Genomic DNA, 24,731 nt, shown 5'->3' with positions numbered 1-24,731 from the left:
CACCTCAAACCAGAGCTGTGGTTATGGCGCTACAGGAGTGGCACTGCTCCCTGCTGACAGTGACTGTCCTGCTCCAGCAGAGCCAGGCTTGGAACATGGGCAGACCAGAGTCCTGCTTGGCACAGGTTAGTGACTTAACTTCTCTGGGCTATCCCAGGGGAATGCTGAGCAGACTGGAATTCTTCTTTTGCAGGAAGCTGAGAAATCGTTGCTAAAATCCTAATTGGAAGTGGTGCCAGTCACTGCCCTGCATGCTGGGGCCCGCAGCTGCTAGTGGAGCATCCAGCCCTCCAAGCTGACCCTGCCAGACAAACCCAAACAGCAGTTTTTGGGATGTACCCCAGTTACCCTTCAGCACCTCACTGGGCTAAAAAGGACCCGGAACTTCACATTATACCAAGGTCACATTTTCCTTGGCTTATCTTTGTTCCCTGGTGCTCAATTCTGGGCCTTCCTCACCTTTCTAGAAGCACCATCTTGCCTTTCCTTCCCTCCGTGTGAGCCCCGCAAAGACATGAAGTGAGGTCCCTGGGAATTGGTTTTTTCCCTTCGAGGGCGGGAACAAGCAGCGCTGGTGGGAGGCGCTGCCCGGGGCCGGGCCGATGGGTCCATCTGGTGGCCGTCGTCCCCGATCGACACTGGGAAATGGCCGGGCACCAGTGGGAGCTTGCTGCTGCCACGAACCTGCTGAGCCTGCAGGGTAAAGGGTTTGGTGAGCAGCACCCTCAGACCTTCCCCTGACCCCTCCAAGAACAGCTAGGAAATGGGATCAGAGAGGAGGGAGTTAGAAATCGAGAGTTTTGGAAAAAGTTAGAAAACTTAGAGCAGGTAAAGTGTGGAGCGGCTCCGAAAAATACCACTGCCTGATTAATTATTTGGTTTGTTAATTAGCTGATCAGCTTTGTCTGGTACATCATCCTCCCCAGGAAGAAAGGTTTTCTATTGCTCAGCCTTGAACTCCCAAGCCACTTCCCTTTCCTGTGCCCACTCCCTGGCTCATTGGGGCATCCCCCAGCAGGTACATTCTGATGGGCCCCGCTCCTAGACAGATCCACAGCCCACCGCAGTGGTTCCCATCTCTCCAGACATGGGGCAGTGACAGTCAATAACTTAATTTCTTATTCAAAAGGCAGTGTGAAAAATAAAGGACCTCTTAGAACCAAATCCAGCTGCTTTGACATCCTGCCACAGGTGTTGTGCTCAAGTGCCTGCTGTGGTCCAGATGTCGATGCTTTGGATGATGAGCCACTCGCTCTGGTCCTGGGTCACCCGGATCCTCACGCACTCCACGGGCCCAGGCAGAACCCTCTCCAGGCCCCGCTGCTCCAGGGTCCCCTTCTCGAAGGAGCCCACAGGGATGTAGGAGGAGCAGTCCCGGCTGCGGTCCCGGCGCTGGCCCAGCTCCAGCAGCCCTGCGTGCAGGAAATCGCCTGGGCGCTCCACAGAGCCCGTGCGCACCCGGACACGGCTGACACGGGCTGGCTGCTGGAACACGATGGAAAAAGTACTGCCAGCTGCTGGGTCTTTGCCCCAGAAGTACCCCTGTGCCGAGCTGTAGGCCTTGAGGGGCTCGTAGTTCTCAAAGATGGACATGCTGGTGTACAGGGATGCCGGTGGGTTGTCTGGGAGGTCCAAGGCATCAGCCTGGAAATCCTCGTCCTCCAGCCGGTTGACGGTGCCCTGGAAGGAAGAGTAGAGGCCCATGTGCTGGAAGAGGGATGGCTTGAAGCGGATCACATCTTTCTGGGTGAGCAGTTGGCGGAAGTGGACCAGCAGCCAGTCACAGGGCATTTCCTGGTAGAAGAGGAGGAGGAAGTGAGCCAGGCGAGGAAGGTCACTGGAGCGGTAGAGCTTTCCAATGTAGCCCAGCTTGGAGAATTCGAGCGTGGCCCAGTTGGAGCCCTCCTGGGAAGCCAGTGCCCTGCGGATGGCCGTCAGGAAGGACTTGGAGCTCCACACGTCGTCCTCGATCATCAGGTAGTAGGAGGAGAGGTTGGCGGCGAAGGCGAGAAGGAAGGCATAGTCCACGTTCTGCTTGGAGCGGAACCTCACCCGCTCCTCTGCGTCGTTGAAGTTCCTCTTCAGGCCTTCCAGGGTGGGGTAGAACTCGGGGGGAGCGTGGATGAGCAGGAGCCGGCCCAGGAGGATGTGGCGAGCAAACTTCTGGGCGATGGTGGCGGCAACACGCACGTTCCAGCCAGGATCAGTGTCAGCCAGGTGCACCACCACCACCATCTCCTGCAGCTCCTCCTCCGTGGACTGGCTAAAGAGGGACTGGAGCGTGGCTGGGAGGTAGAAACCTCGCGGCCTCTGCACGGACGCCATTCCCACTGCCAGGAATTCTGCAAGGCAAAGGAAAGGCGTGAACAGGCAGAGGGGTGACCTGGGATCACCACAGTGATGTTCTTCCCTTCAAGACATAATGAAAGGGCTTCAAAAATCTCTTCCGATGGCCAGCCAGCAGGGTCAGTGCTGTTTGTAACCCCATGTCTAAGGCTGGTGGCCCCTTCCTGAAGCTGAAGCCTTCAGCATCTCAGGAGGGGCCCAAAACTGGCCCAAATGGCAGCAAGAGGCAGGCTGAGGAGGCAGGGGCTCCACTGAAGAAATATTCCTGAAAAACACCTTAAAAAAGCCAAAACCAGGCAAGTAACAGTGCAGAGAGAGTCTATAGGGCAGGAATGGCTTATTGGTATGGCTGCACATCCTGGAAGCATTCCTCACTCCACACCTCATGGAGATACACCCACACTGGGATCAGGCACCTTGTGTCCTCCCCAATGGAGGGCAGCAGCAGTGGCTGCTTTGATTCAGCTTGCTGATGGTTGGGGCCAGCACCATTCCTGTGCTGGTTCCAGCACAGCCTCACAGGTTGCCCTGAGCTCCTTCCCACAGGGTTTGCATGGGAATTGCTTCTTGTGCACCTGTCCAAGAGCTTGACCCACTTCTCCCGCACTGTGGGGTTGTCCCAGTGGTCCAGCTCACCATCTCCACTGGAACCGCAACCCCAGGGAGATGAGATATCAGCAACCCCTCAAAGAGAAGTCCAGGAAGCCCAAAACACCTGTGGTCACCCCAGTCCCAAGGTGCAGAAACTTGGACCCTGTGTGGAGCATGTCGAGCTTCCACAGCTCTATCCCCAGAGCAAGCAATGAAGGCTGTGCAGGTTGTGGGCAGGTCCCCACCCAAAAAGGTAGGACACAGCCCCACCCTGCCCCAGCAGCAGTCAGGGGCAAGTCCGTGCTGGGATGTGCAGCTGTGCACACCCAGATGTGCATACCCAGAGGGTCCAGGACCACTCACTTTTACGGGGAGCCGGGGAGCCAGCGAGGAGCTGGTAGGAGATGTTGTGGAGCGCAGAGAGCTCAGCTGTGTCCCTGAGGATGTGCTGGGCTCCCTCCGGCTGCAGCAGCTGCAGGATCGTGTCGGGAGCCAGGCCCCTGAGCTGCACCTGCAGGGGAGCCACAGGCAACAGGTCACACCCCAGAGCACCATGCAGCAAGGGGGGATGACAACAGGGGGACCCAGAAACGAAGGGGAGCCCCTGTCCTGCCCTCCCAACTCCTGGATTCAGGGGGTCCAGCTGCCCAGGGCAACCCTAGGGAGAGGAGAAGGTGGCGGGGGGGGGGGGGGTGTTGGGGGTGACATGGGGCAGGGAAGAGAGCAGAGCTGAGGTTGGGGTTCATGTGGGACAGGAAAGGATAGAGGATGCATCAGTATCCTCTCCTGTGGGACGTGACTGGTTGATGACTCACCTCCAGGGGATCTTGTTCCTGCCGGCTGCCCCCATGGAGGAGGAGGAAGAGGAGGAGGAAGGAGGCAGCGAACAGAACCGTGAGGGAGCGTTTCAGGGAACATCGCATGGTCCCTGCTGGCTGAGGCCTGGGGAGAGGGGACATGTCAGGGCACAGCCTGGGGAAAGCCACCACCCCCTGGACGGGACAGTGGGACAGCACCTGGATACACCCCTGGGACTGGCCCCCTGCCCTGAGCACCCACAGGTGCACACCTGTGGGCAGCCATGGGGCATCAGGGGACACTTGTGCATTGTCCTCTTTGGGCAGGCAGGGACAGGGACACCCCAACCTCACTAGGACAAAATCAGCCAGGTACAAAATCCCCCCAAACCTGCCCCAGGACACCCCAAGCAGCACCCCAGAGCTGGAAGCAGAAGAAATGCAGTTGACAGGGCCTCAGAAAAAACTTTTGGGTCATGGGGACACCCCACAACCAGTCACCAAAACCCAGGATTTGTCACCAAGCCCTGGGAAACACTCAGGTCTCAAATGGGCCCAGGCTGCTCTTCCAGCACTGTGAGGAGGAAGCAGCTCCCCACCTTCCTCCAGGCAGGCACCAGCTTGCTGTGTCCCAGCCCTGTCCCCTGCTTGGTAGGACAAGAAAAGCGTCCCTGAGGGGACAATGTCACCTTCAAGCAAGTTGCAGTGAACTTGAGATATTGTACCTTGTAGCAGAGGTCTGGCAGGAGGCTAAAAGGCTCCAGTGTTTGTCTGGGTTTTTTCCATTATAAATATGACAGTGCTGCTCTGGAAGAGAAGCAGCTGAGCCTGGGCAAGTGCCCAGCCTGATGGGGCAGACACCCTGAGCCCCATCCAAACTGTTTACAGTGACTTGGCTTCATCAGAGCAGCTTTGAAGGAAAAGCCCTCCTGAGCCTTCCCAAACCAAGGCTGGGCTTCCTGGGACAGCACCCTAGGCACTTTCCTGTCCCAACCACCGCTGTGCAGGGGATGCTCTGAGCACAGAGAGGAGCAAGCACCTCTGGGGCCGCTGCCCTGAAGTGTGTGCTGGGATTCTTTTAAGGAGAACCCTCGTTTTTGTGCCCAGGAGTCCTTTGGAGGGGTTGTCAGATCCCCAAGAGGCTGGTGCCGAGCAGGTGCCCCCGATCGGATCCGCAGGCACTTCGCCCATCCAAGGACACGGCTCCTCCCTTGGAGATAAACACTTGGAGCCAGAGAGCCGCGCTCCCCGGCAGGGCAGGGCTGACTCGCAGCAGAGACAACCAGCTCCTGCTCAAAATCTCTGTCTAGGCCCCAGCAGAGTGTGGCCTCCTTATCCCTTACAGCTCTGGAGACATGGGGGACCTCACCAGCTCAGGGGGGAGCAGCATTAGGGATCTGTCTGAGCCACAGGGACATCACACCCTGATGCCACCCTGGACGGGGATTTCCAAGCCTGGACCTCTGGGATCTACAACCAGGGCCACGGGGTGAGCTGGGAAGGGCAAGGCTTGGCCACATGCCAGGCTGGGCATTTGGCCACTCCGGGTGGTGGCCAAAGGTTTTTCTGGCTGCTGGGGAATGTCTGGCTGCCAGCGGCCCATCCTGCATGGAAAACAAGATGCTGCTCAGCACCCCCAGCTCTCACAGGCAGCAGCTTCACCCAAGGGGCAGGCAGCCCATGGGGAACAGGGGTCACCGGCACAGAACAGAACAGAAGGTAACGAGTGCAGCCCCATAATTAGCCCCCTAACTGGGCTTTGGATTTCTGCCTCCGTGGAGGAACAAAGTAGCCCAAGTAAGTGGGCACAACTGCGGTGCAGCATGCTCCTGCTCCAGCTCAAAGTGCCTCCAGGGAGTATCCCTGTCCCCACGCTCTGCTCCAAGCACCTCATGCACCTTCCCCACAGCCCAGCACCCCACTGCAGATGTCTCCAAAAGGCACCCCACTGTGGGGACGTTGGCCAGGAGGAGCTGAGAGCTGCTTGCTTGGAGCCAAACTGCTCCCCAGCCTCAGTCCAGGGCAGGGGGAAGGAACAGTCCATTCCCAGCCTCAGTCCCACGAGGCTCCGAGGAGGCTCCCGGTGAGCAGGTAGCTCCAGCTGCTTCCGCCGGCACTGGGGAGAGCAGGGCTGGTTGCACAAGGATAAGGGAACAGCCAGGGCTCCCTTCCCACTGCCAGTAGTGCCTTTCCATGGAAACTGAGGCACAGACAAAGGCTGTGTCACCCAGCAGGGTAACACCAGCTCTCCTGCAGCACAGCTCAGTGCCCCGCCCTGAGGGTCTCCAGGATGGAAAGGGCTGGGATGGAACCCAGCACCAGAAATGGGTGGGGGACACTGCAAATTGTGGCAGCACAACGTCCCCCATGGGCAAATTGTGGCCATTCGGAGCTGTGGGGGATGGGGGCTCCCGGGCTCCTGGGAGTCAGGCCAGGGTCTGGCCCCACTGTACGTGAGTGTCTCTGCTCCAGGGGTTGTCCCACAGGGACAAAGGAGGGGAAATGCCCTGTTCTAGTAGCACGCGGCTCCGGGGGCCAAAGCTTTCGGTCAGATCAGGTGTCCCACAGCACAGGGGGAGGTCCCTGCAGGGAGGGACACTTAGACCGATCCTGTCCACACCGCTGACAGCTGGGGAGCCCCCAGCCCAGCCCCCTGCCCTCACCCCGGGTCCCCAGGCACCTGCTTCCGTGGCTGCAGGAGACGGCTCCTGGCCAGCCCCGCTCTGGACGCACCCGCCGAGGGCAGAGACTCACGGGTGGGCGGCAGCCTCGCTCGCCGGGGTGCTCGGCCCTGGCAACTCCCCCTGGCTGGCCGGATTCTGGATTCTCGCTCGGCAAAGCCCCACCCCGAGTCCTTGCCTGCCTCCCGCAGAGGAGGAGCGTCCGCCGGCGGCCTCAGTCCCAGGAGCTCCGGAGAACTGGCCAGGTCGGTGGGCACACACGTGGGACGGGCCAGGGCCCCCCAGCCCACCGCGGGAACTTCGACAGACTCACGGACGGGCACCCCAGGATGGCATCAGCTGTGTCCCACGGACCCCATCCTCGCAGGCAGCTCCAGTCCCCCGGGCAGCACCAACCCCCGCTGGGGGCTCTTGCGAAGCCCCAGCATCCCAAACTCTGGCAGGAACCTGACATTTCACCGAGCCAGGAGCTGGCGACACGGAGCTGGTGACATGGAGCTGGCACATCTTTTTGCCCATTTATTTTCCAACTCTTGTGCTGAGGTGGCAAAAACCTCTGGGCCTGCAGAGCCAGAATGGCACGCCTGGCACCCTGGGCCAGGGCAGAACCTGGATCCCATCTGGGATGTAGCTCCAGGACACCACAGCTTCCCCACATACTCCAGCTCCTCACTGGAGCATTGGGCATTGCAGCTGGGCTGGGAATGAAGCCCCTTCTGATCCCAGTGAACCAATGTGGGCCACATAGGGCCCTTCCATGGCCTGGTTTGTTCCCAGCTCCTCCGTCCTCCAAGCCTTTTCTCCCACTGCTTCTCTCCTCCAGACCCAGAACAAGGAACATGGCTCTGGAGCATCCACAAGTCATCAATGGCATCGCTTGTTCCCAGCTCCCAACCAGATCAGCTTCTTCCCACAGCAGCCCAATGGAAAGGAAACCCCTTCCCTTCCCCCTATTTATTCACACAGAAGTGTGGATCCCACATCCCTTCTCTCATTGCTGGCCTGAACCTCTCCTACCTCCAGGGAGACCTCGCATCTCTTGCCAAGCTCAGTCTTCTACAAATCCCCCATGACAGCTTCCAGCCCCAGCTGCTCCCCGTGGGAGCACATGGAGCTTGGAACACCTCTGCGAGAGAGAGATAAGGTAGAGCAGGAAGCAGGTGATGGTGCTGGGAAGGCGGAAGAGACGTTCCCAGGCTCGCGGATCTGCTGGCTTTCGCTCTTCCTACAACATTTGGGTTTAAATCCTTACATTCCTATGTAAGGATTTGCAGTGGCTCTGTCCCAGTGGGGTCACCCCTCCTGCACTGGAGCAAAGGCAGTCTGGGATTCCCACCTGGGCAGGGGCTGGAGGACTCCAGGAGGGCCAAGGCAGCTGGGATGGTGCAGCCCAGCAGCGCTTTGCTGCTCAGTGGCCCAGGGTGGGAAGGACTGTGGGGCTTGGTGGCAGCTGCAGGAAGGGGAGGGCTTTTCTCACCACAGCTGCCCCTGACCCCCACCCCTGCACAGGAAGGAAATCTGGTCCTTCCTGCCCCTGCAGAAAGGAAGAGGGGGAGGGCTGTGACACCCAGCACAGCCCTGGGTCCCCAGTGCTCGGGGTGCAGCAGCCCTGCCAATAGGAACAGCCAGCACTGCCAAGGGGAGCAGGAGAGCCACCAAATTCCCTGTTGGTCCCCACAGGCCACTTCAGGGTGTGATGCTAGGGCAGGATTTGACCCTCTCCCTGCCTGGAGCAGGAATGGAATCCAGCTAGGACACAGCTCCTGGTGCCCAGGCAAACATCCTGGGTCCTCTTGCCCTCAAAGCTGGCAAGTGCCACAAGGCACTCAAAGCAAGTGCCACAAGCCCAGCCTGAACCAGTTCATCCAGTCCTCCCTTTGTGCTATGGAGCAAGTCCCAAATGGTTTTTGGGTGCTGATAAAGGGTCCCTCCACCTGCCCCCTTTGTGAGGGCCACAGCATAGCCTCAGTGCCTGGGAACCAACTAGAGCTTGGCACCAAAGGCTGCTCTCAAACCTCCCTCTGGCCCCAAACCCAAACATGCTCTCCTCACCAAAATATTTGACCAGGGGAAACAGCGAGGTAGCTGAAATGAGGCTAAAAGGCACATTTTTGCTTGCTTTTAGAATAAGCTGAAGAAGAAAGAGAAGGCCCAGGTGCAAAGGCTGCTCTGAGAGGGCCCCATGGCTGCACAGGCACACCCAGCTCAGAGGGTGGGGGTGGACCAGTTCCCCCAGTTGGGGCCGGAGCAGAGAGATTGGGATGGGACAGGCACAAGGGGACTCAGAGCAGGGCCTAGTCCCCTTCCCCCAAGCCCCCAGGCCTCACCTTACCCAGCTCAGCTCCTGTTGGCCATCAGATCCCTGACAAGGGTGAGGGTGGTGGCCGAGTCTTCCTTTCTCCCCTAGGAAACCAGAGAGCCAGGCAGGATCTGTTTACAGCCCTTCCATTATTCAGAAGCAGGACAAAGCAAAGGTAGAACAGGGCCTCACACAGCAGGGAGAGCACAGGGAGAGCCACTGTGATGCTCATCTGGGACTCCATTTCAACACCACCGAGGGCCCCTCTGAGCCGTGTCCTACAGAAACAGGTGACACCAAACCACAGCCACTCCCTGCCAGTGCACTCACTGCACCCACCCTGGAGGACACTGAAGAGGACTTTTGTGGCAATCATGCTTCAAGAGAGGCTGGGCTCAGGGGCCAGGGTGGAAATTGCCTTCTCAGGGCTGAGCTTTGGTGTCACTTCCTCACTGAGCAAACCCCAGCCCAGGGTTCAGGGTCTGATGCTCTGGGTAAGGACCAAGGGGAACACACCTGCAGCTCTACAGAGGCAGAATCCCCCCCTCCACAGCATCCCTGCCACTCCCCATCCTCCCAATGTGGATCAGAACATGTTCCCAATCCCTGCCAGCACTGCTGATCAGCACAGCTCCAGCACCATGATCACCGGGAACTTTGTAAAGGAAAAGACTGAGAATTGTTCTTGTACATTTTATACGTTTATGCCTACAAAAAAAAGCCTGGCCTGAGAGGGGCACCTCTGGCTTAGGGGCATCTGTATCTAAATATCCATATTTGAATCCAGCAAGTCTGTTGGTAGCAGGAAACATCCCATCCACCCGCTTCCTGCTGTCACAGCCTGTGCCACCCACTCCAGCTGCACCGCACGGGACCAGCCAGGGAATTCTGAGAATTGCCAAGCACCTTTGCCCCCTGGATTTGCCATATGCCTGATCAGAAGGTATTCCTAATTTGCCAGATGGCAGGAACACACAGCCCATGGGGCTGTCCTGCAGGTCTGCACAGGAGCCAGAGCAGGGCCCGGGCTGCCGTTCCCAGCCCTGCTCAGCCTGAGCAGCTCCCCACAGGTAAGGGCACAGCCTCACACAGACACCAGCCTGTGCCAGGCTCCTGCCATCAGCCCGAGCCAGGAACCAAACCCCTCTGCTCCCACTCTCCAGACCCTGCATAAACAGCAATCACCAGGCACATAGCCGTGGCATCACCATGAGGGAGTTTTCAGGGAATGTAGCAGGAAACAGCCTGAAGCACAGCCAGAACCAGGCTCTGAGTAAGCAGCCACCTCCCTCCAGGACAATCAGAAATTGCAGCCTGACCATGTTTCACTGCCTGAGCTTCACCATCTGTCCCTGAGTTCAGTGGTGTTTAACCCACAGCAAAAGGAAGATTGTTGTCCCCCACTGCCCTGCCCCAGCTTCGCTGGGGATGGAGCCCCTGCAGCCCTTACACAGCTCCAGCCCCAACCCTCTCTTGCACCACAGCCACAACACAGCCCAGGCTCTGCTGTCATGGCAGCCCCTGGAGCACAGGGACAGCACATTTTTCTTGCCCTCTATCTCTAATAAACCAATTTAACTTCAAAACTTACCTGTGGCATCAACAGAAGTTCAGCAGTGGTGGAAAGGGGAACTGTGAGGCAGAAGCTGTCACAAATGTGTTTGAAGTCAACATGAAAAGCCTCCACCAGAGATCCAAGGTTGGGGCAGATGTCCTTAGTGGTGATTTACAGAGTGGCAAGAAACTCCTTCTGGGCAGCTACACCAGGGCACGTGGGGTCACAGAATCACTGGATATTCTGAGCTGGAAGGGACCTACCGAGAGCTGGAAGACCACCGAGTCCAAACAGAGATGGCAGAACTCCCTCTCCTTCGGGAGCTTCACTGAACATTCTACATGGACAAGTACTGCTCCTCCCGCTTGGGAGCAAATGTAGTGTGCAGTAGGACTGAAGAGCTGATATCTGATAAGCAGCAAAGCGCAGTCCAGGGTCTGTATCTGCACAGCTGCTCCCCTGTCCTGCACCACCTCCTCTGCACCTCCCCAGGGAGCCATGTGTTCAATTAAACCTCCAGTCACATTCCTTCTGGTCAGACCACACTCCTGACAGGCCCAGCCCCTGCACCCCTCACTTCTCAGTCAGCCCAGAGCCACAGATAGTTTCACAGTTGCTTCTTCCTCACAGAAATCAATTTGTTTAGTCAAAAGCCAGATCAGTGGTTGCCTGAGGGCTTTCAACAGAAAAGACTTGCATGCTGCTCTTTGAACAGACACAGAGTCTTTCATCACTGCTTCAGTTAGTTTATCCCCTCATCTCCCTCCCTGTTTATGTTCTCTGAAAAGCACCTTCTGGATTTAAAAGTTTAGATCTTCTTTCCAAAGAAAAACACCAGTGTGAGAACTTGAGTACCTTTACATTCAAGTGAGACCTTTGCCTTACAACTCCTCTTTCAAGTAATTCCTTTGTTTGATGACTTATGCCTTTTTCTTTCCTTAATCTGGGATCTGCTGGGCTGGGAATTAAGATTATTGTTGATCATTGCCATCTTGATCACTGCTTCTCAGACACTGAAAATATCACACCGTGCATGAACACAATCCTGCTGCAGTAAAACAAACATGGATTTTGTTTGTTAATTGTTCCTGGAAAGCAAAAAGGAAAGTTCTTGGAAAGCAAAACCTCCTACTTCTTCCCGAACAAGAGAACACAAGACCACTTTGATTAGCACCAAAAGGATTTTAAATGAACAGTTCCAGGGAGCTCCTTTCAAATCATAAAATGTCAATTTTACATAAAAGTGTGTTTACAAATAGTTTCTGCTTTACACTCAGCTCTGCTCATTACTGACCAGAAGTTATATACATACAAACTAGCTCAGCAGCTTCAACCACTTGCAAGGAGACTGCAGAATTTATTTCAGAAATAAAAATAGGATTTCCTGGTTCCTAGAAATTCTCTTCAGCCTGCCAGATTCAGTCCCCTGTGGGCTCCTGCAGCCTCAGGAGAGCACTAAGCCTTTGGGGAGAAGGGGTACTGTGGGTGCCACCAATCCAGGAGTCTGACACTGTGCACAGGGTCCAGCACCACCTGCACCCCCTGCTCCACGCGCGGCTTCTTCCCGTTGCGCACGGGTGTGTCCTGGAACACCAGGCGCACGCGGTGGTGCCGCATGTCCGTGCTCACCGAGATGGAGAACTGCAAGAGAGGAGACCAGAGCTGCTTCAGAAAGTCACTGTGACCAAGAGAACTCTCAACACGACACTTCTAAACTTTATCAATTCCTCTGAATTGTACAAGGTGTTTCACAGTCACATTCTCAAGGCTACAGCACTGGATCCAAACCACCTGTCTGGCTGGCAGCCCCAAATCATCCTGCTGGAAGGGTTGTAAAAGAGCACTGGAACTGCCTGGGCAGTGGTGGCAATGTTCAAAAGGCCTGTAGATGTGGCACTTGGGACATGGGTTAGGGGTGAACACAGCAGTGCTGGGACTTGATCTTAAAGGTCTTTTCCAATCTATGACTCTGATTCTAAGTGAACCTGGAAAGCAAGGGGCTGTCAGGAGAAGTCTGGAACTCACTGTCCAACTCATAAGTCAGGCCAGACCAAACCTCTCCTGAGTACTGGCCACTTCTGAAACCCTGACTCCCAATCAGGGACCAAACACACAATCAACGAGTTTGCTCATGTGGGATTTTCCTCTCAGGATTTACTGCCATAAAGAGATATTCCTCCACTTGTACTGCTCCTTGTCTCCTGTACCTGCTGCAGTTCTGGTAACTGATCTGTGGCCAGACACTGCACAACCACAGCTCCTGGCAGATTCTCTACATCCTCTCTATTCACTGCACCCAACAGGGAAGAGCCAACGGAAATGGAGAAGTTAAACTGAGATTCTGAACACTTCCTCTCTTTATTAACCATATGATTCCCAGAACTGGTTTGCTGATAGAGCAGTAGGATTTATACAGCCCAAAATAGGCACTGGGTGGGATTCTTGGGGTTGTTCTGTGCAGGGCCAGGAGTAGGGGACCCTGTGGGTCCCTCCCAACACAGGAGATTCCAGGTGCCCTCTTCATGTCCTTACAGGAACCTCATCTGCAAAGCCTGGCAGCTTTCTCCCACTCACCAAGGTGAAGGTCATGCCCATGACGATTGGCACGAAGATGAAGTTGAAGGTGGTGATCTGCAGCAGGCAGCAATCCTGATCTGGGTTTGTGTGCACTTCCTCATACTGGATTGGGGGCTGGAGACCTTTGAAACACTTGCTCTTAAATCTGGGAGACTTGAAAGAAAAGAGAGGCTGATTTAGCAAAGCAGGAACCTCTGCTGGGTTTGGCTGCTCCTCCCCAGTGTGGCCTGGCAGGATCTCTCCTCCTCCCCAGGTATTTGGGCAAAGTGTCACAATAACAACAAAATGCCATCACTCAGGATGGGCAATTTTCAGGACCATTTCTTTAGAGGGGAAAGCTGCACAATTCCCAAGGCTGCCTGAAATTACTGGCTTCTCCCAACACCCACTACTGGAGGCTTTCCCTGGCAGTGCTGGCTGTCTTCAGTTCTCTGAGAAATCTTGGCAATGGCATAACAAGAAGTTTCACATTTTGGTCAACATTTTGACCACTGCAGTCAGACAGTCTGGTTTTTGGTAACAATCAGTAGTGATGATCCACATCTTATAGCAGGGAAAGGATACCAAAGGAGGAAATAAAAATGTTGGATTCTAAATGTCTTGGGAACACAGACTGAAAACTGAGTGTAGTTCCACAACGTGCTTTAGTTTACCATGGGAATGCGTTTGCATTTATTCTCTGAATGGACAAAAAGTTCCCACTTCCCTTCTACCCCCCAGAAAAATAATTTCTGCTTCAAACAAAAGTCACAGCTGATCTGGTTCTTTCATACCTGCTTTTTGAACTTGAAGTTGAATTCCCACATTGCTTCTTGTCTGTTCCCTACAATCTTTTTGCACCAGAAAAGGAGACACTGAAGTGGAAAAAAGAAACACAAAATTATGAAACCCTTAGAAGCACCACTTTAAATAAGTTTATAAGTTTTAACAGATCATAAAGACTTCCAATTGAAAACACAATTACATGGGAGCAATTAGGAGCCACGTATTCCAATTAATTATGTCCAAAGAACAATCTCAGCAGTGTAGATCTCCCAGTTTCAAGTTGGCCAACTCCTCATGCAACACGTAGTCACTGATGTGCCAAACAGCAAAATCCTGATGTGCCATTTGTCCCTTTTCTAGGGCAGGTATGAGTGGTGCAGATTCACCCATTCCCTCCACCCAACAGCAACTCCCATTAAACTGGGTTCCAAACAAGGTTAAAGCAAGGAACAACAGAGAACAGAAGAAGGATTGAGAGGAAAGCATCCTGAGGGAAATACAAAGACAACTACATGAGCTATGAGGTGGTGGATGAAGAAGTTCCTAAGCCATTGTAGTGTCAAATGGAGACTGTGACCTTACCATTACCAGCACTGTCATCATTTCGAGTCCAAAACCACTGCCAGGACAGCACAGTCTGACCAACCTTCTGTCTCTTTTCAAAAGAAAATGAGAAACCAGCCTCAAATAGCCTCAGAAGTCACCAGCACTGCCCTCTCATGCAGACATACACCAGGACTGCTCCAATTTCAATTGGTTATCACTGTGTGGGCCACAGGCTCTACCCCAGGAGCTCGTTCTGGAGCAGGAGGCTCAGAAAAACTCCTGTAGGAGGGAAATTCCTGCCTACCAGTCACAGTACAAGCAACCAGCCTTCAACAGCAAGGAAAGAACCTGGCAAATCAGTCCAGCCATCCCACAAAGCTTTTCCACACCACAGATGCCAGCCCACCACAGCTGGTCTTATCTTTCATCAGTATCAGAGGAAAAGGAGGAATAACGTGGGTAAAGAGAACTCCCTGTGATCCATACACAGTCTCTCCTGAAGAGAGAAGGCCTGACTGGGTTGCAGGGCAAAGCACACATTTAACTTCATTCCAGGATGGAGTGATCCTAATAAAATGAAGCCAGAGCCAGCCTCCACCACAGGGGCTCTGAAGAGACCAAAGGGGATACAAGACCCTCTACTTCAACTCTGAGTCACATCCATAAACAAGTCCTTAAAAGACCTCTTTTCTCCACAATCTTCGTGAGGTGAACAACAAAGCTCTGTGGAGTAAAGCTCAGAAACATGCATGGAATAACCTCCACCTGGGAGGAAGCAGCCCTCAGGTTTTTTCCAATAAAAACATTCTCCAGATCTTTTAACTCAGATGAGCAGCAGATGCTGCTGAGTTCAACTCCACCATCATTGGCATTTGTAGTTCACCTGCAGAGGCAGCCTGGTCTAGCAACCTGTTTGGTCATGGCAAGTAGTGAAGCACAAAAGGTCAGTACCTCCTAAGGGGCAGAGGATGTCGTCCTCGGGTCAGCCGTCCTGCCCTTCAGACGCGCCGTGCGGCTGCCGCTCCGCCCAAAATAATGGGGTGTCTTTAAAGGGCAAACACCTCTGCTGACACCATAACGGCTCCAGTGTCCCACACAAGCTAGGCTAGGGAAAGAAAAAAGGAAATTAAAGAGGAAAAGCTAGGTTGGATCACACCCGGGGCTGGGCTCTCCTCTAGCCACATGCAGTTTAGGTAGGCATTGCCGTTAGTGTCAGCAACCCACAAAGGTACAACCAAAGCCCAGGAAAGCCAGAACGTGGGGAGGCAGTGCCAGGTCCTCCTCCAAACCCTCTGTGCTGAGGGATTTGTGTGCACAGTCACACAAGTGGAGCTCAGAGTCCTGCAGTGCAGTAGTACAGCAAGACCAGAGTCAGGGTGGCTTGTTCATGCTGCAAGGGGTTAGGTCAAACCTCTACTGCTCTGACAAAGTCTTGTCCCCATTTAATTTCCTTTTTTTAAAAGCTGAACAATGAAAGACTGCACTTAAAGGATTCTCCTCCAACTGTTAGTACAGGAGAAGCACTAGCAGTGGGCACCAAAGCCGTTATGATGTCACCAGAAAACCTCCCAAAATGTCAACCCTGCCAGCACCGCCTCGGGATTCCAGCTCCTACAGCCATGAGCAGTGGGAGCTTGGGCTCAGGACTACTGGAATTTCCTGAAAGTGTCTTGCTTTTTCAGTTGGTAAGAATGAAGATCCCCAGCCTGGGGACTCAGGAAGAAAACGAGGAGCTCTGGATGCAGAGATAAGACCGCACACAGAGCCATGTGCTTTTCCCTGTGCTGCAGCACCACCTCCTGTGTGCTGCTGGATGCTCCCTGAGCCTATGACAGCCTGTGACAGGGAGAGGAAGGAAGAAAGGTGGGATGTCGTGTACAGATAGATGAGGCTCCTCTGTTTTGCATGGAAAAGAAAGAACAACTCCTCAATGAAACCCACTTCAGTTTGGCTCCAAAAACCTCATTCAACAAGTTTTTGACCTAGGATTTGGAGGGTGGAGAATTCACATCGTTGCTTAAGCTGCTCACAGAGTATCAGCAAGTTGCAAGTTAAAACCAAACAAGAGACACAAAGGCATTTCAGAGTTAATGGTCAACAGCAATAATGATATGCAAGTGCTCCAAGCTGGGCTAGCACAGGGAATTACCTGCCCACACCACAGACAAACTCTTCACAGCCCAACACAAGTGCAGCCCAGTCCCAAAGCAGACACTGGCTCTGCACATTTGCCATGCTCACCCCAGCATCACTACCTTGCCTCATCCACACACCAAACCATGGATGACCTGCAGGAAAGCAGGGTGACACAACTCCTGGCATCAGTGTCACTCCTGAGCTCTCCAGAGGCCTGTTACAGAGAGATGTACTCTGACAGACAATGTCAGAATAAAGCAAAACATATAAAAGCTGATCCTATGGAGCCTTGATCAGAGGAAGGGAAGCTGTAAACATCCCTGGCAGTTCTGATATCCAGTGATACCAGAGCCCTTTTGCTGGTTAAGATGGTGTAGTGTAGGACTTAGGCAGAAGTTACTCCAAAGAGTAACTCTACAGGTACAAGTAACCAGCCCACTTTTACAAATCCCACTGAGGATACCCAGTTAGTGACCATCCTCCACCCCAGCTTCACTGGTGACCATCTCCACATCATCTGTTTTTCTTCTAGAAAGAAAAAACCAAACCAAACAGAAACAGCAACACCTCAGACAAATCCCAGTTCCTGAGTGATGCCACTTACTCTGGAATTCTTTAAAGTGCTGGGAGTACTGTCTGGGATGGCGGGGTTCCTGGAGAGGCGGGCGGCGAAGGGCTCGTACATGTGGAACAGGGAGCGGATGACGCAGGCGCGCAGGCAGTGCAGCTTCTCCATGGACTCGGGGCGCAGGCGCAGGGGCAGGTACGCGTCCAGGCTGTAGTGCCTGCAGAACCCACAGGAACAGTGTCAGCTCCAGGGCACACATGGCAGGGACAGAGCCGTGTCAGGGGAAAACTCCACATCTGACTGACCACAGGACTGAGGGCTGTGAGGGGGTTGTGCTGCTGACAGGACACCACATAGCAGCCTCAAAGCCCTGACCTGCATCAGGCAGGCTTCCAGCCCATACATCCTACTTCAATTCCCAATAATTTCTAGTTTGCCCAGAGACCAGCCAGGGATGTAGCTGCAGGTTGCACAAAGGGCTGCAGGTTGCTGCAGGTTCCAAGGGACTCTCAGCTGAGCTGACTGCAGCTCTCAGTACTGCCTGAGCAGCCTGCACACCTGCACTCAAGGGCTCCTAGGGAATGTCACACTAAAAAACAGGGGTGAGGATGACTACAGCTGCTCTCTACTCTGTGCCCCTGCTGCTTGTGCCTCCTGGGCAACAGGTAGAGCCGTGTAAAGAAAATGTTCTCTCCTGAAGGAATATCCCAGTGGCATGTACTGGGACAGAAGGATTTGTATCAAGTGTTGACCACCACGTTTGCCCTCCTTGCTTTCACTTACTCCTGTCACTGTACAGCTCCAAAATTTCCCAAATTACAGGGAGATGGCTGTGATTAGAGCAGGGCAAGTTGTCCATCAATGATGTTTGCCTTTCAGCACCGACCATGCCATGGAGAGGTTGATATATACAAGTGTTGGGCCATGGCAAGCAGAAAAGGACACAAAGCTCTGAGATTTTACAGGGAACATACAGGAATACACCACAAAGGTCCATTTCCAGACCCAAAGCAAATATGATATTAGAATCTTATAATGATTTGGTTTGGAAGGGACCTTAAAGCTCAGCTCATTCCACTCCCTGCCACGGGCAGGCACAACTTTCACTATCTCAGGGTGCTCCAACCTGGCTTTGGACACTACTGGGGTTGGGACAGACACATTTTCTCTGGGCAGTCTGTGCCAGGACCTCACTGCCTTCACAATAAGATTTTTTTCCTAACATCCCTGCCATCTGCCCTCAGTTTAAAACCATTACTCCTTGTCCTGTCACCACCCAACCATATAAAAAGTCCCTCTGCCTCCCTTTTATAAGCCCCCTTAAGGTACTGGAAGGCCATAGGGATGTTTTCCCCAAGCCTTCTCTTCTCTAGGCTGAACAATCCCAGCTCTCCTAGCTTGTCTTTGAGGGATAAGAATATTCCACAAGAGAGGCCCACATCACCATGTCAATGTGCAAACACAGGACCCAGGCCTACAGTGAATTATTCCCTTACTTCCAGCTCTGCAGAGAACTGCTCTCTACTGAAATATCCCATAACCAGTTTTAAAACCCTCTAGAGTCTCACCTTCTGTAGAGCCTGGTCCAAAAGGCAGCAGTGCAAGTGACAGTCCAGGCTTTCTTGCAGATCAGAGAGAACCGGACGATGTCCTCGGGGCGGATGTAGGAAGCCAGGAGCAGCCAGATGTCGATGGGATATTCCTCTCCTCCTCCCCCTTCGGCATCTTCTAAAGGCAACGAGGCTGTATTAGTGCAGCAATCTGCACCAACTCCCACCGAGAGACACGTGCTGCACACCTGGCAGCGCAGCTGGGCTGCTGACTTACACACACAGGGAAAGCCCCAGACTGCACAGCCTCAGTGGCCCTGCTCCCTGTTCCCATCAGCCACGACACCTCCCCTGTGCCGGACACTGCCGCTGTTATCCCTGCTGCACAAGTGGGCAAAGTGGCAGATTCATAACAGAATTCAGGCTGAAAGGGTTCTCTGGAGGTTTCTAATCCAGCAGCTCAGCTCAAAGCATACAGAATTAGGTCATTTTGTTCAGCATCTTGTCCAAGTGAGTGCTTGTGCAAGGATGGAAACCACAAAGCCTTTCTGGAGCCTGTTTTGATGCCTGACCCTGGCACAGCTGAAATACCACACTGAAGTTGAGAAATAAAAATTGGATGTCAAATAAAGAGGCAACTTTATGTAAAGGAGGCCCAAGTTCCTGCATTTTTAATGAAAAGGGCACATTCAACAGGTCACTAAAATAGCTTCACACATGAAGACCCCGATCATTGGTACTGCCAGGCTTGTCAGGTCCTTGTTCCAGTGGTCACAATATTTTGGTAGGAGCTCTGTCAGGGAGGGAAATTCTGTTCTGCATCTGGCAATCAGCTTCTTTTCTTAAATCTCTTAATTTCATTGAAACTTCTTGGATGGGAACTTTTAATGCAATTCAGATGGAGAGAATGGCCTGTTCTTCCTCTCAGAGGTGTCAGAACTGCTCAGCCAGAACTGAGGGCTCACACTCCTTTCATTCCTGGAGTGTTTTGTAGTTTACACCACACTTTTTTTTCCACAGACATTGCTCCAACTTTAGGAGTAAAAAGTACTTTTAAAGAATATAAGTAGGTGAACAACACTGAGCATTAGGAAGTTTAGAACAGAGAAGGAAAACACAACTTGTGCACAGTGCTAATAGGAAAAGCTGCTGTGAGGTCTCTGGCATAGAAGAGGTGTCTGGGAACTTGAGGGTGCCAGATCTAACCCCGAGTCAGCAGGTTAATACAAAGGGCAGTTCTTTATCCTCATGTGATACTTGCTAACGAAAGCTCTGGATGGGATCACTTCCCCACAGCACTTCAGATTTATGGCAGGCACACCCACAATGGGCTGCTACACCCATTTTGCTGGGTCAGCTCTGGCTCAAGAAGCCATCAAACTCCTGCTGAACCCAGAGGGCAGACAGAAGCATCACTGTTCTATCACCATTTTTTCCTCCCTAAACGTGTAGCAGAAACAAGACAAGGCTGTGGTAGAACAGAATATTGTATCCCCAGACTCGTATCTCCAGCCACTCAGATATTATTTTGCCAGGATTCTGAAGAATGCTTTAATAAAAGAGGTTAATCTCTTTTAACTCCCTTCCCAGAGAAAGTGCTGTCCACCCTCAGTCTGTGGTGGATGATCACGTGCTATATAAATTGCTATTAAGCTCAAGAAAGCTGGTTAAAATTTGCTTCTCAACCTGGAAAAGCAACCTGTTACTAGAAACTTCTGCAGGGTTCCCAGTCCAGCAGAGCTGTTTGATGCTTACACTGCATTGTCAATGGATTTCTATGGAGTTGCATATAGCGCAAATGCTGAAGGATACATCTCCCTTGAATTAATGTATTAAGGTGCCACTAGGATCAAATGCACCTCCTTGCTGAAAAAAGAGCCCTTTAAACCCATTTGTAACAAACCACAGACTTGGAAACACACTGAAAACAGAGCTTGTGTTTTGCCAACAACTGCATCATGGACAGCAGCACTTCAACCCCAAAGCAAACCTGCTGCCACCACCCCATGTTCAGTGAAGCAACACAGCCAGTGGCAAAGTTGCACAACTTTGGAATAGAAGTGTTTGTTTTCCAAGGCTGAGGGATATTTGTTAAAAGCAAGGAGCTCTCAGGCTCTGATTTCATGCCCAGGCTCTGCCTCTGTGCAAATACACTCCTGTGACCAGTGCCAGCAGATTTACAAGTGACTGAGCCCTTGGCATTTCTTTGTGCACACATAAATTCCAGAATGCTCCAAGAGCCCCATGACCATCCTGTAAATCCCCAGCATGAGCATCCCCCACTCTGGACATGCAGCAGGAGCCCACAGAGCCCCAGGACAGCAGGTGACCACACCTTTGTGCCTTTTGCTCTTCTTTTTCCTCGAGGCAGCCCTCCCGTTGATGCTCTCCTTGGTATCCATCTCATCACTGCTGTCACAGGACTCTCCTGACACGGAGAGAACTTCCTCAGTAGGGACACAGGAAGCTTCCAAACCACACAGGGATTTTACTGGAGTGAAAAACGACAGTAAGTACAACAGCAGAGAGGAAAAGGTGATCCAAGTTCAGGAGATGCTTCAGTGGAACCACTGCCTTAAAGCTTTCTGGTGAGTGACACAAGCAAGTAAATCCTGAGCTCAAGGATTACGTTGTCAGAGAAAGATTAGCAGGGGTGAGTGAATGGGAAACATAATTATTCAGCTGCTTGTTTTAAATAATGAACAAAGAGGATGATTACCAGCACATTATGCAGATCCCACTGGTTTAGCTGAAGCTATTTACAACTCCAAATAAAACAACGGGCTCTTTCTAAGGGGTAATTGGTTTCCCTAAACAGCAGAGTTGCCTTGCATGGCCATGTTCAGCCTGAAGCCAGCACCTGTTCTGGAACTGTTTTATGAGCATGGAGAAGACTAACTCCCTTTGCAGCAGGACAACTGTCCTGTGGCCGATGACACAATCTACTGGGCCTGGAACTCAGTGTCAAGTGCACAGGAGTTCCACTTCCCTGGAATTTAGTGAAGGGGAAGGCTCTGGCCTAGTGAGGAAAACAGCCAGATGAGTCAGCTGGAGCTTGGGGCTGGTTTTTTCTTGTATCTGGGGACATGTTTAGACATATCCTTGTTCAGAAATATTATTTTTAAAATTCGATCTGTAAACTGAGGGCTCATTATGGCAGAAAAATCCACATGAGAGTCAGTAATGACAGTCTTGGAAAAAGAAAGGTGTGGTCCCACATTGCAGCTGTATGAGGCACTGCCACAGCAGCACAAAGGCTTTGCAAACAGGCTGTGAAATTCATTCAAGAGCTGAATTTCAACCCAGCAAACTGGGTGAAGAATAGAACATTTTCTACTCAGTACAAACTGAAGCCCAGGAAGGTTTTATACATCCCAGTTCCAGTCACTGCAGTCACCAGAGCCACCAAAGAGCGACATGTGCTGTTTGAATCACAGAGACAGAGTAGCAGAAAGACGAACAACAGTAACAAGAACAAGAAACTGAATATAAACTCGGGTGAAAAATATTCTCATTTCTAACCATCAAAGTTTCATAATGAAAAGACAGCAGATGGAAAGATAGTCTTCAGACAGGGCTTGATGTTACCCAATGACTAGACACACCTCGTTGCTTTGCTAAACCAGTTCTACGTCACTTTGCACAGTTTGTTCTGTAAACTGGATGTTTTCCTGGCACCTGGATGTATTCATGGCAGTTGTTTCCCCCACTGCCCTCTCCACATGACCTTTTATAGGTAAAAAGAGAGTGAAATAGGTGGCAACACAAATGACAGTGAGTTAGGACATCAAATACAGCCAAGCAAGAGAAGACAAAACTGACAGGGACCCTGAGTGGGGTTTAGAAGATACACCCCACTATCCTAAGGAAAAGTCAGCCTCTGAGTCAACAGCACAAGTCCACCGAGCAGTGAATGGCTGCACTGCAATCCTGCAGAGGCACCCTCTCTTCACCTCACTGTTGCAATCCTCCCATCCTGGGCATTAGAATGGGGAAGAAAGAAGCGCAGAAAAATTCCTCTTGGGCATAGCTGCTCTGCCGGTGAAGGTGAAGCTCCCATCGGATGCTCACTGTGGGAAACGCCCAGCACAGCTCTGAGCCAGGTTTCTGGAGGGCAGCAAGGCCAAAGGTTGGGGCTCCTGTCCCCACACGTGGCACCCCGAGACGCACAGATAAGGCTGGTCCCGATAAGGCTGGAGCACAGTCGTGGCTGCACCAGATAAGGCTGGAGCACAGCCCTGGGGCTGGGAAGGAGAGATCCCGAAAATCCCTGAATCCGGAGGGGAAACCCCTGAGACTGCACTGCAAAGACCTGGGAAAGGGCTGGGCACGGAACTGCCGTGCGCTGGAGGCACCAGGATGAGGTGGAGGTGAGCCAGAAACAGCAGGGAAGGGATAAACTGAATGAAGTAGATGATGCTGGGGGCAGGGAGAACAGAACACCAGCAGTTTGCCAGCATGATGCTGAAGTGCTGGACTTCGCCTCAAGGAGACAGAACACAGATGGGAGAACAGGAGCAGGACTGGAAGGGCCCCAAACAAATGAGGCCACAAAAGAGGGAGGTGCCCTGATCTTAAAGCTTGAGAAGCAGCAGCTGAAGAGGATGTTCAGGAGCACCACTGCCCCTGACAGGCACTCATGCCAAGTGCATACTGCCTCCAACAATGCAAGATTTCAGCAGCAAACCAAGAGTTTCCCTTTATGAAAAGTTCAGTCATCACTGTCAACACAACATCCACCTCCAAGATGTGTCACCAGCTACATTTAAAAGGCCTAAACATCACCATTTCTCAAGCAAGTGGAGTGTATTAGCTACGAAAGCTCCCAGACAAGGAGGAAGTAGATAACAAAAATATTGCACTACTTTTCCAGGAAAACTCCTTCTTTACAAAGTTCACCAAAAAACCAGCAACACCCTCCCAAGACCTCCTCGCACCACATGCTTGACAAACCTATCACAACCTTACTCTCCCAGCAAAGAACTTTACCTGCTAATAAAATTATCTAACTCTAATAAAGTTATCTAATAAAGTTATCACTACAATTTTATATGTGGTAATAAAGTAATAAAGACTTTTCTAATGTTATTTTCTACCTCAAGCAGGAGATGACACCAAAGCCTTTCCATTTCAGGCACTAACAAAGACTCAGCAGTTCTTGCAGCAGGTTTTCTGCAAAGGCTGCTGTCTAAGTCCTTAACACCTGATTGTCTACAGAGTATCAGGGGCTCATTTCCAGCGCTAAAGGACACACGTTTTCTCACTTTAAGGAAGAAGAGTTTCCCATGTCATGCAAAGCAAAACCTGAAGGCAGCATGGGGAAGGCTGGGGCCCCAGGGCAGACTCACCTTCCTGCTGCACTGCGTTGGCCACAGCTTTCTTCACCCGCCCAGACTTCACGACAGCTGGGTCTGAGTTGGCATAATCTGCCACCGTCACTGCAGAGAGGGGGAAACAGGGGTCAGAAGGATTAGGGATTATGGGGAAGAGACAAAAGGGCTAATAGTCACGATGACTAAAGTGAACAGTTCCCAGAGGAGCAGAGGCTCAAAGAGGAGATGCACAAGCAGGAAAATGAGCCCCAGCAGAGATATGCAAGCCAGAAGTCCCCAGCAAGTCCACTCCAGACCATCGATCTACCAGGCTCAGAGGCCCACGCCCCCGCCCAGCACAGCGCAATTCTCCTTTCTCCCACCACCTCAGCCAGTGATAATCCCATTCTCCCTCACACAGCCCAACTCGAGCCTGGCTGATCCTCTGGTCTCAGGCTCCTCCTCCACAGGCAAAGAGGTCTCATTTCCACACATCCGTCCAGAGCCCCGCTGGGGGATCCCTTCTGGACGCAGCTCTCTGCCTGCACAAACCCGAGAGGGCCAGCTCGCTCCTAGGTGAGACTGGACTGTCCTCTTTCCCTCATCCCCCTCAGCCAGGCCAAATCCAGGCCCTTTAACTACCTCCTCCTCCAGGCCCTAATGCGGGCCCACGCCTCCTCTCCGGCGTGCACCAGCAGGGCCAAGCTCGGCCCGGCTCACCTCAGGCCCGCCTTCCCTCACAGCCCCCGCTCCCCTCATCAGCCGCGGCCTTCCTCAGCCGCGGCCCAGGCCCGGCCCCGCTGGCCCGGCCCGGCTCGGCTCTCACCCCGCTCGGAGCACACGTCGTCGGCGCGAAACTTGAGGCGTTTGCGGGCGCCCCTGCGGGGCATGGCGGCGGCGGCGGGGCGGCCGCGCGGGGCCATGTCCGGCCGGGCCCCGCGGGGACAGCGGGGACAGCGCCACAGCGCCCGCCCCGCGCCGCGTCACCCCCGCGACACCGCGCGCCAC

At 53.0% G+C, this 24,731-nt stretch overlaps 2 protein-coding genes across 7 annotated transcripts; both read right to left on the bottom strand.

The window, feature by feature from the left end:
• Positions 1 to 12: 12 nt before the first annotated feature.
• On the bottom strand, positions 13 to 11,494 carry LOC128799664 (alpha-1,6-mannosyl-glycoprotein 4-beta-N-acetylglucosaminyltransferase-like). 4 transcript variants are annotated; one of them, XM_053964239.1, is made up of 4 exons: positions 10,306 to 11,494; positions 3,753 to 3,879; positions 3,301 to 3,448; positions 13 to 2,342 (listed from the first exon to the last, which is right to left on the bottom strand). In XM_053964239.1, the coding sequence occupies exons 2-4, from the start codon at positions 3,858 to 3,860 to the stop codon at positions 1,201 to 1,203; spliced, it is 1,398 nt and encodes a 465-aa protein (XP_053820214.1). In that variant the 5' UTR covers positions 3,861 to 3,879; positions 10,306 to 11,494; the 3' UTR covers positions 13 to 1,200. The 4 variants fall into 4 exon arrangements, with proteins under 4 accessions (XP_053820214.1, XP_053820216.1, XP_053820215.1 ...); XM_053964241.1 differs by lacking the exon at positions 10,306 to 11,494 and adding an exon at positions 7,752 to 7,875; XM_053964240.1 differs by lacking the exon at positions 10,306 to 11,494 and adding an exon at positions 6,415 to 6,476.
• A 103-nt stretch (positions 11,495 to 11,597) lies between these two features.
• On the bottom strand, positions 11,598 to 24,703 carry TMEM183A (transmembrane protein 183A). 3 transcript variants are annotated; one of them, XM_053964243.1, is made up of 8 exons: positions 24,550 to 24,702; positions 23,760 to 23,849; positions 20,747 to 20,902; positions 18,430 to 18,586; positions 16,898 to 17,078; positions 13,620 to 13,700; positions 12,844 to 12,999; positions 11,598 to 11,910 (listed from the first exon to the last, which is right to left on the bottom strand). In XM_053964243.1, exons 1-8 carry the CDS (start codon positions 24,644 to 24,646, stop codon positions 11,725 to 11,727), a joined length of 1,104 nt encoding a protein of 367 aa, XP_053820218.1. In that variant the 5' UTR covers positions 24,647 to 24,702; the 3' UTR covers positions 11,598 to 11,724. The 3 variants fall into 3 exon arrangements, with proteins under 3 accessions (XP_053820218.1, XP_053820217.1, XP_053820220.1); XM_053964242.1 differs by having other exon boundaries at positions 18,430 to 18,589; positions 24,550 to 24,701; XM_053964245.1 differs by lacking the exon at positions 20,747 to 20,902 and having other exon boundaries at positions 18,430 to 18,589; positions 24,550 to 24,703.
• Between the last annotated feature and the right edge of the window lie 28 nt (positions 24,704 to 24,731).

This window comes from Vidua chalybeata, chromosome 24 (assembly GCF_026979565.1).
Source record: "Vidua chalybeata isolate OUT-0048 chromosome 24, bVidCha1 merged haplotype, whole genome shotgun sequence".
Classification (NCBI taxonomy): Eukaryota; Metazoa; Chordata; class Aves; order Passeriformes; family Viduidae; genus Vidua; species Vidua chalybeata.
This window is presented reverse-complemented; position numbering and strand designations above follow the sequence as displayed.

What these genes read in the sequence shown, in the direction of transcription:
- LOC128799664 (XM_053964238.1), bottom strand. Translation starts at nt 3,896, where the DNA reads ATGTCCCCTCTCCCCAGGCCTCAGCCAGCAGGGACCATGCGATGTTCC. An exon ending in AGGAACAAGATCCCCTGGAG is followed by an intron (nt 3,449 to 3,752) that starts GTGAGTCATCAA and finishes GCTCCCCTGCAG; the next exon opens with GTGCAGCTCAGGGGCCTGGC. An exon ending in CTCCCCGGCTCCCCGTAAAA is followed by an intron (nt 2,343 to 3,300) that starts GTGAGTGGTCCT and finishes TTTGCCTTGCAG; the next exon opens with AATTCCTGGCAGTGGGAATG.
- TMEM183A (XM_053964242.1), bottom strand. Translation starts at nt 24,646, where the DNA reads ATGGCCCCGCGCGGCCGCCCCGCCGCCGCCGCCATGCCCCGCAGGGGC. An exon ending in CAACGCAGTGCAGCAGGAAG is followed by an intron (nt 20,903 to 23,759) that starts GTGAGTCTGCCC and finishes TTTTCACTCCAG; the next exon opens with TAAAATCCCTGTGTGGTTTG. An exon ending in TGGGCATGACCTTCACCTTG is followed by an intron (nt 11,911 to 12,843) that starts GTGAGTGGGAGA and finishes CCTCTCTTGCAG; the next exon opens with TTCTCCATCTCGGTGAGCAC.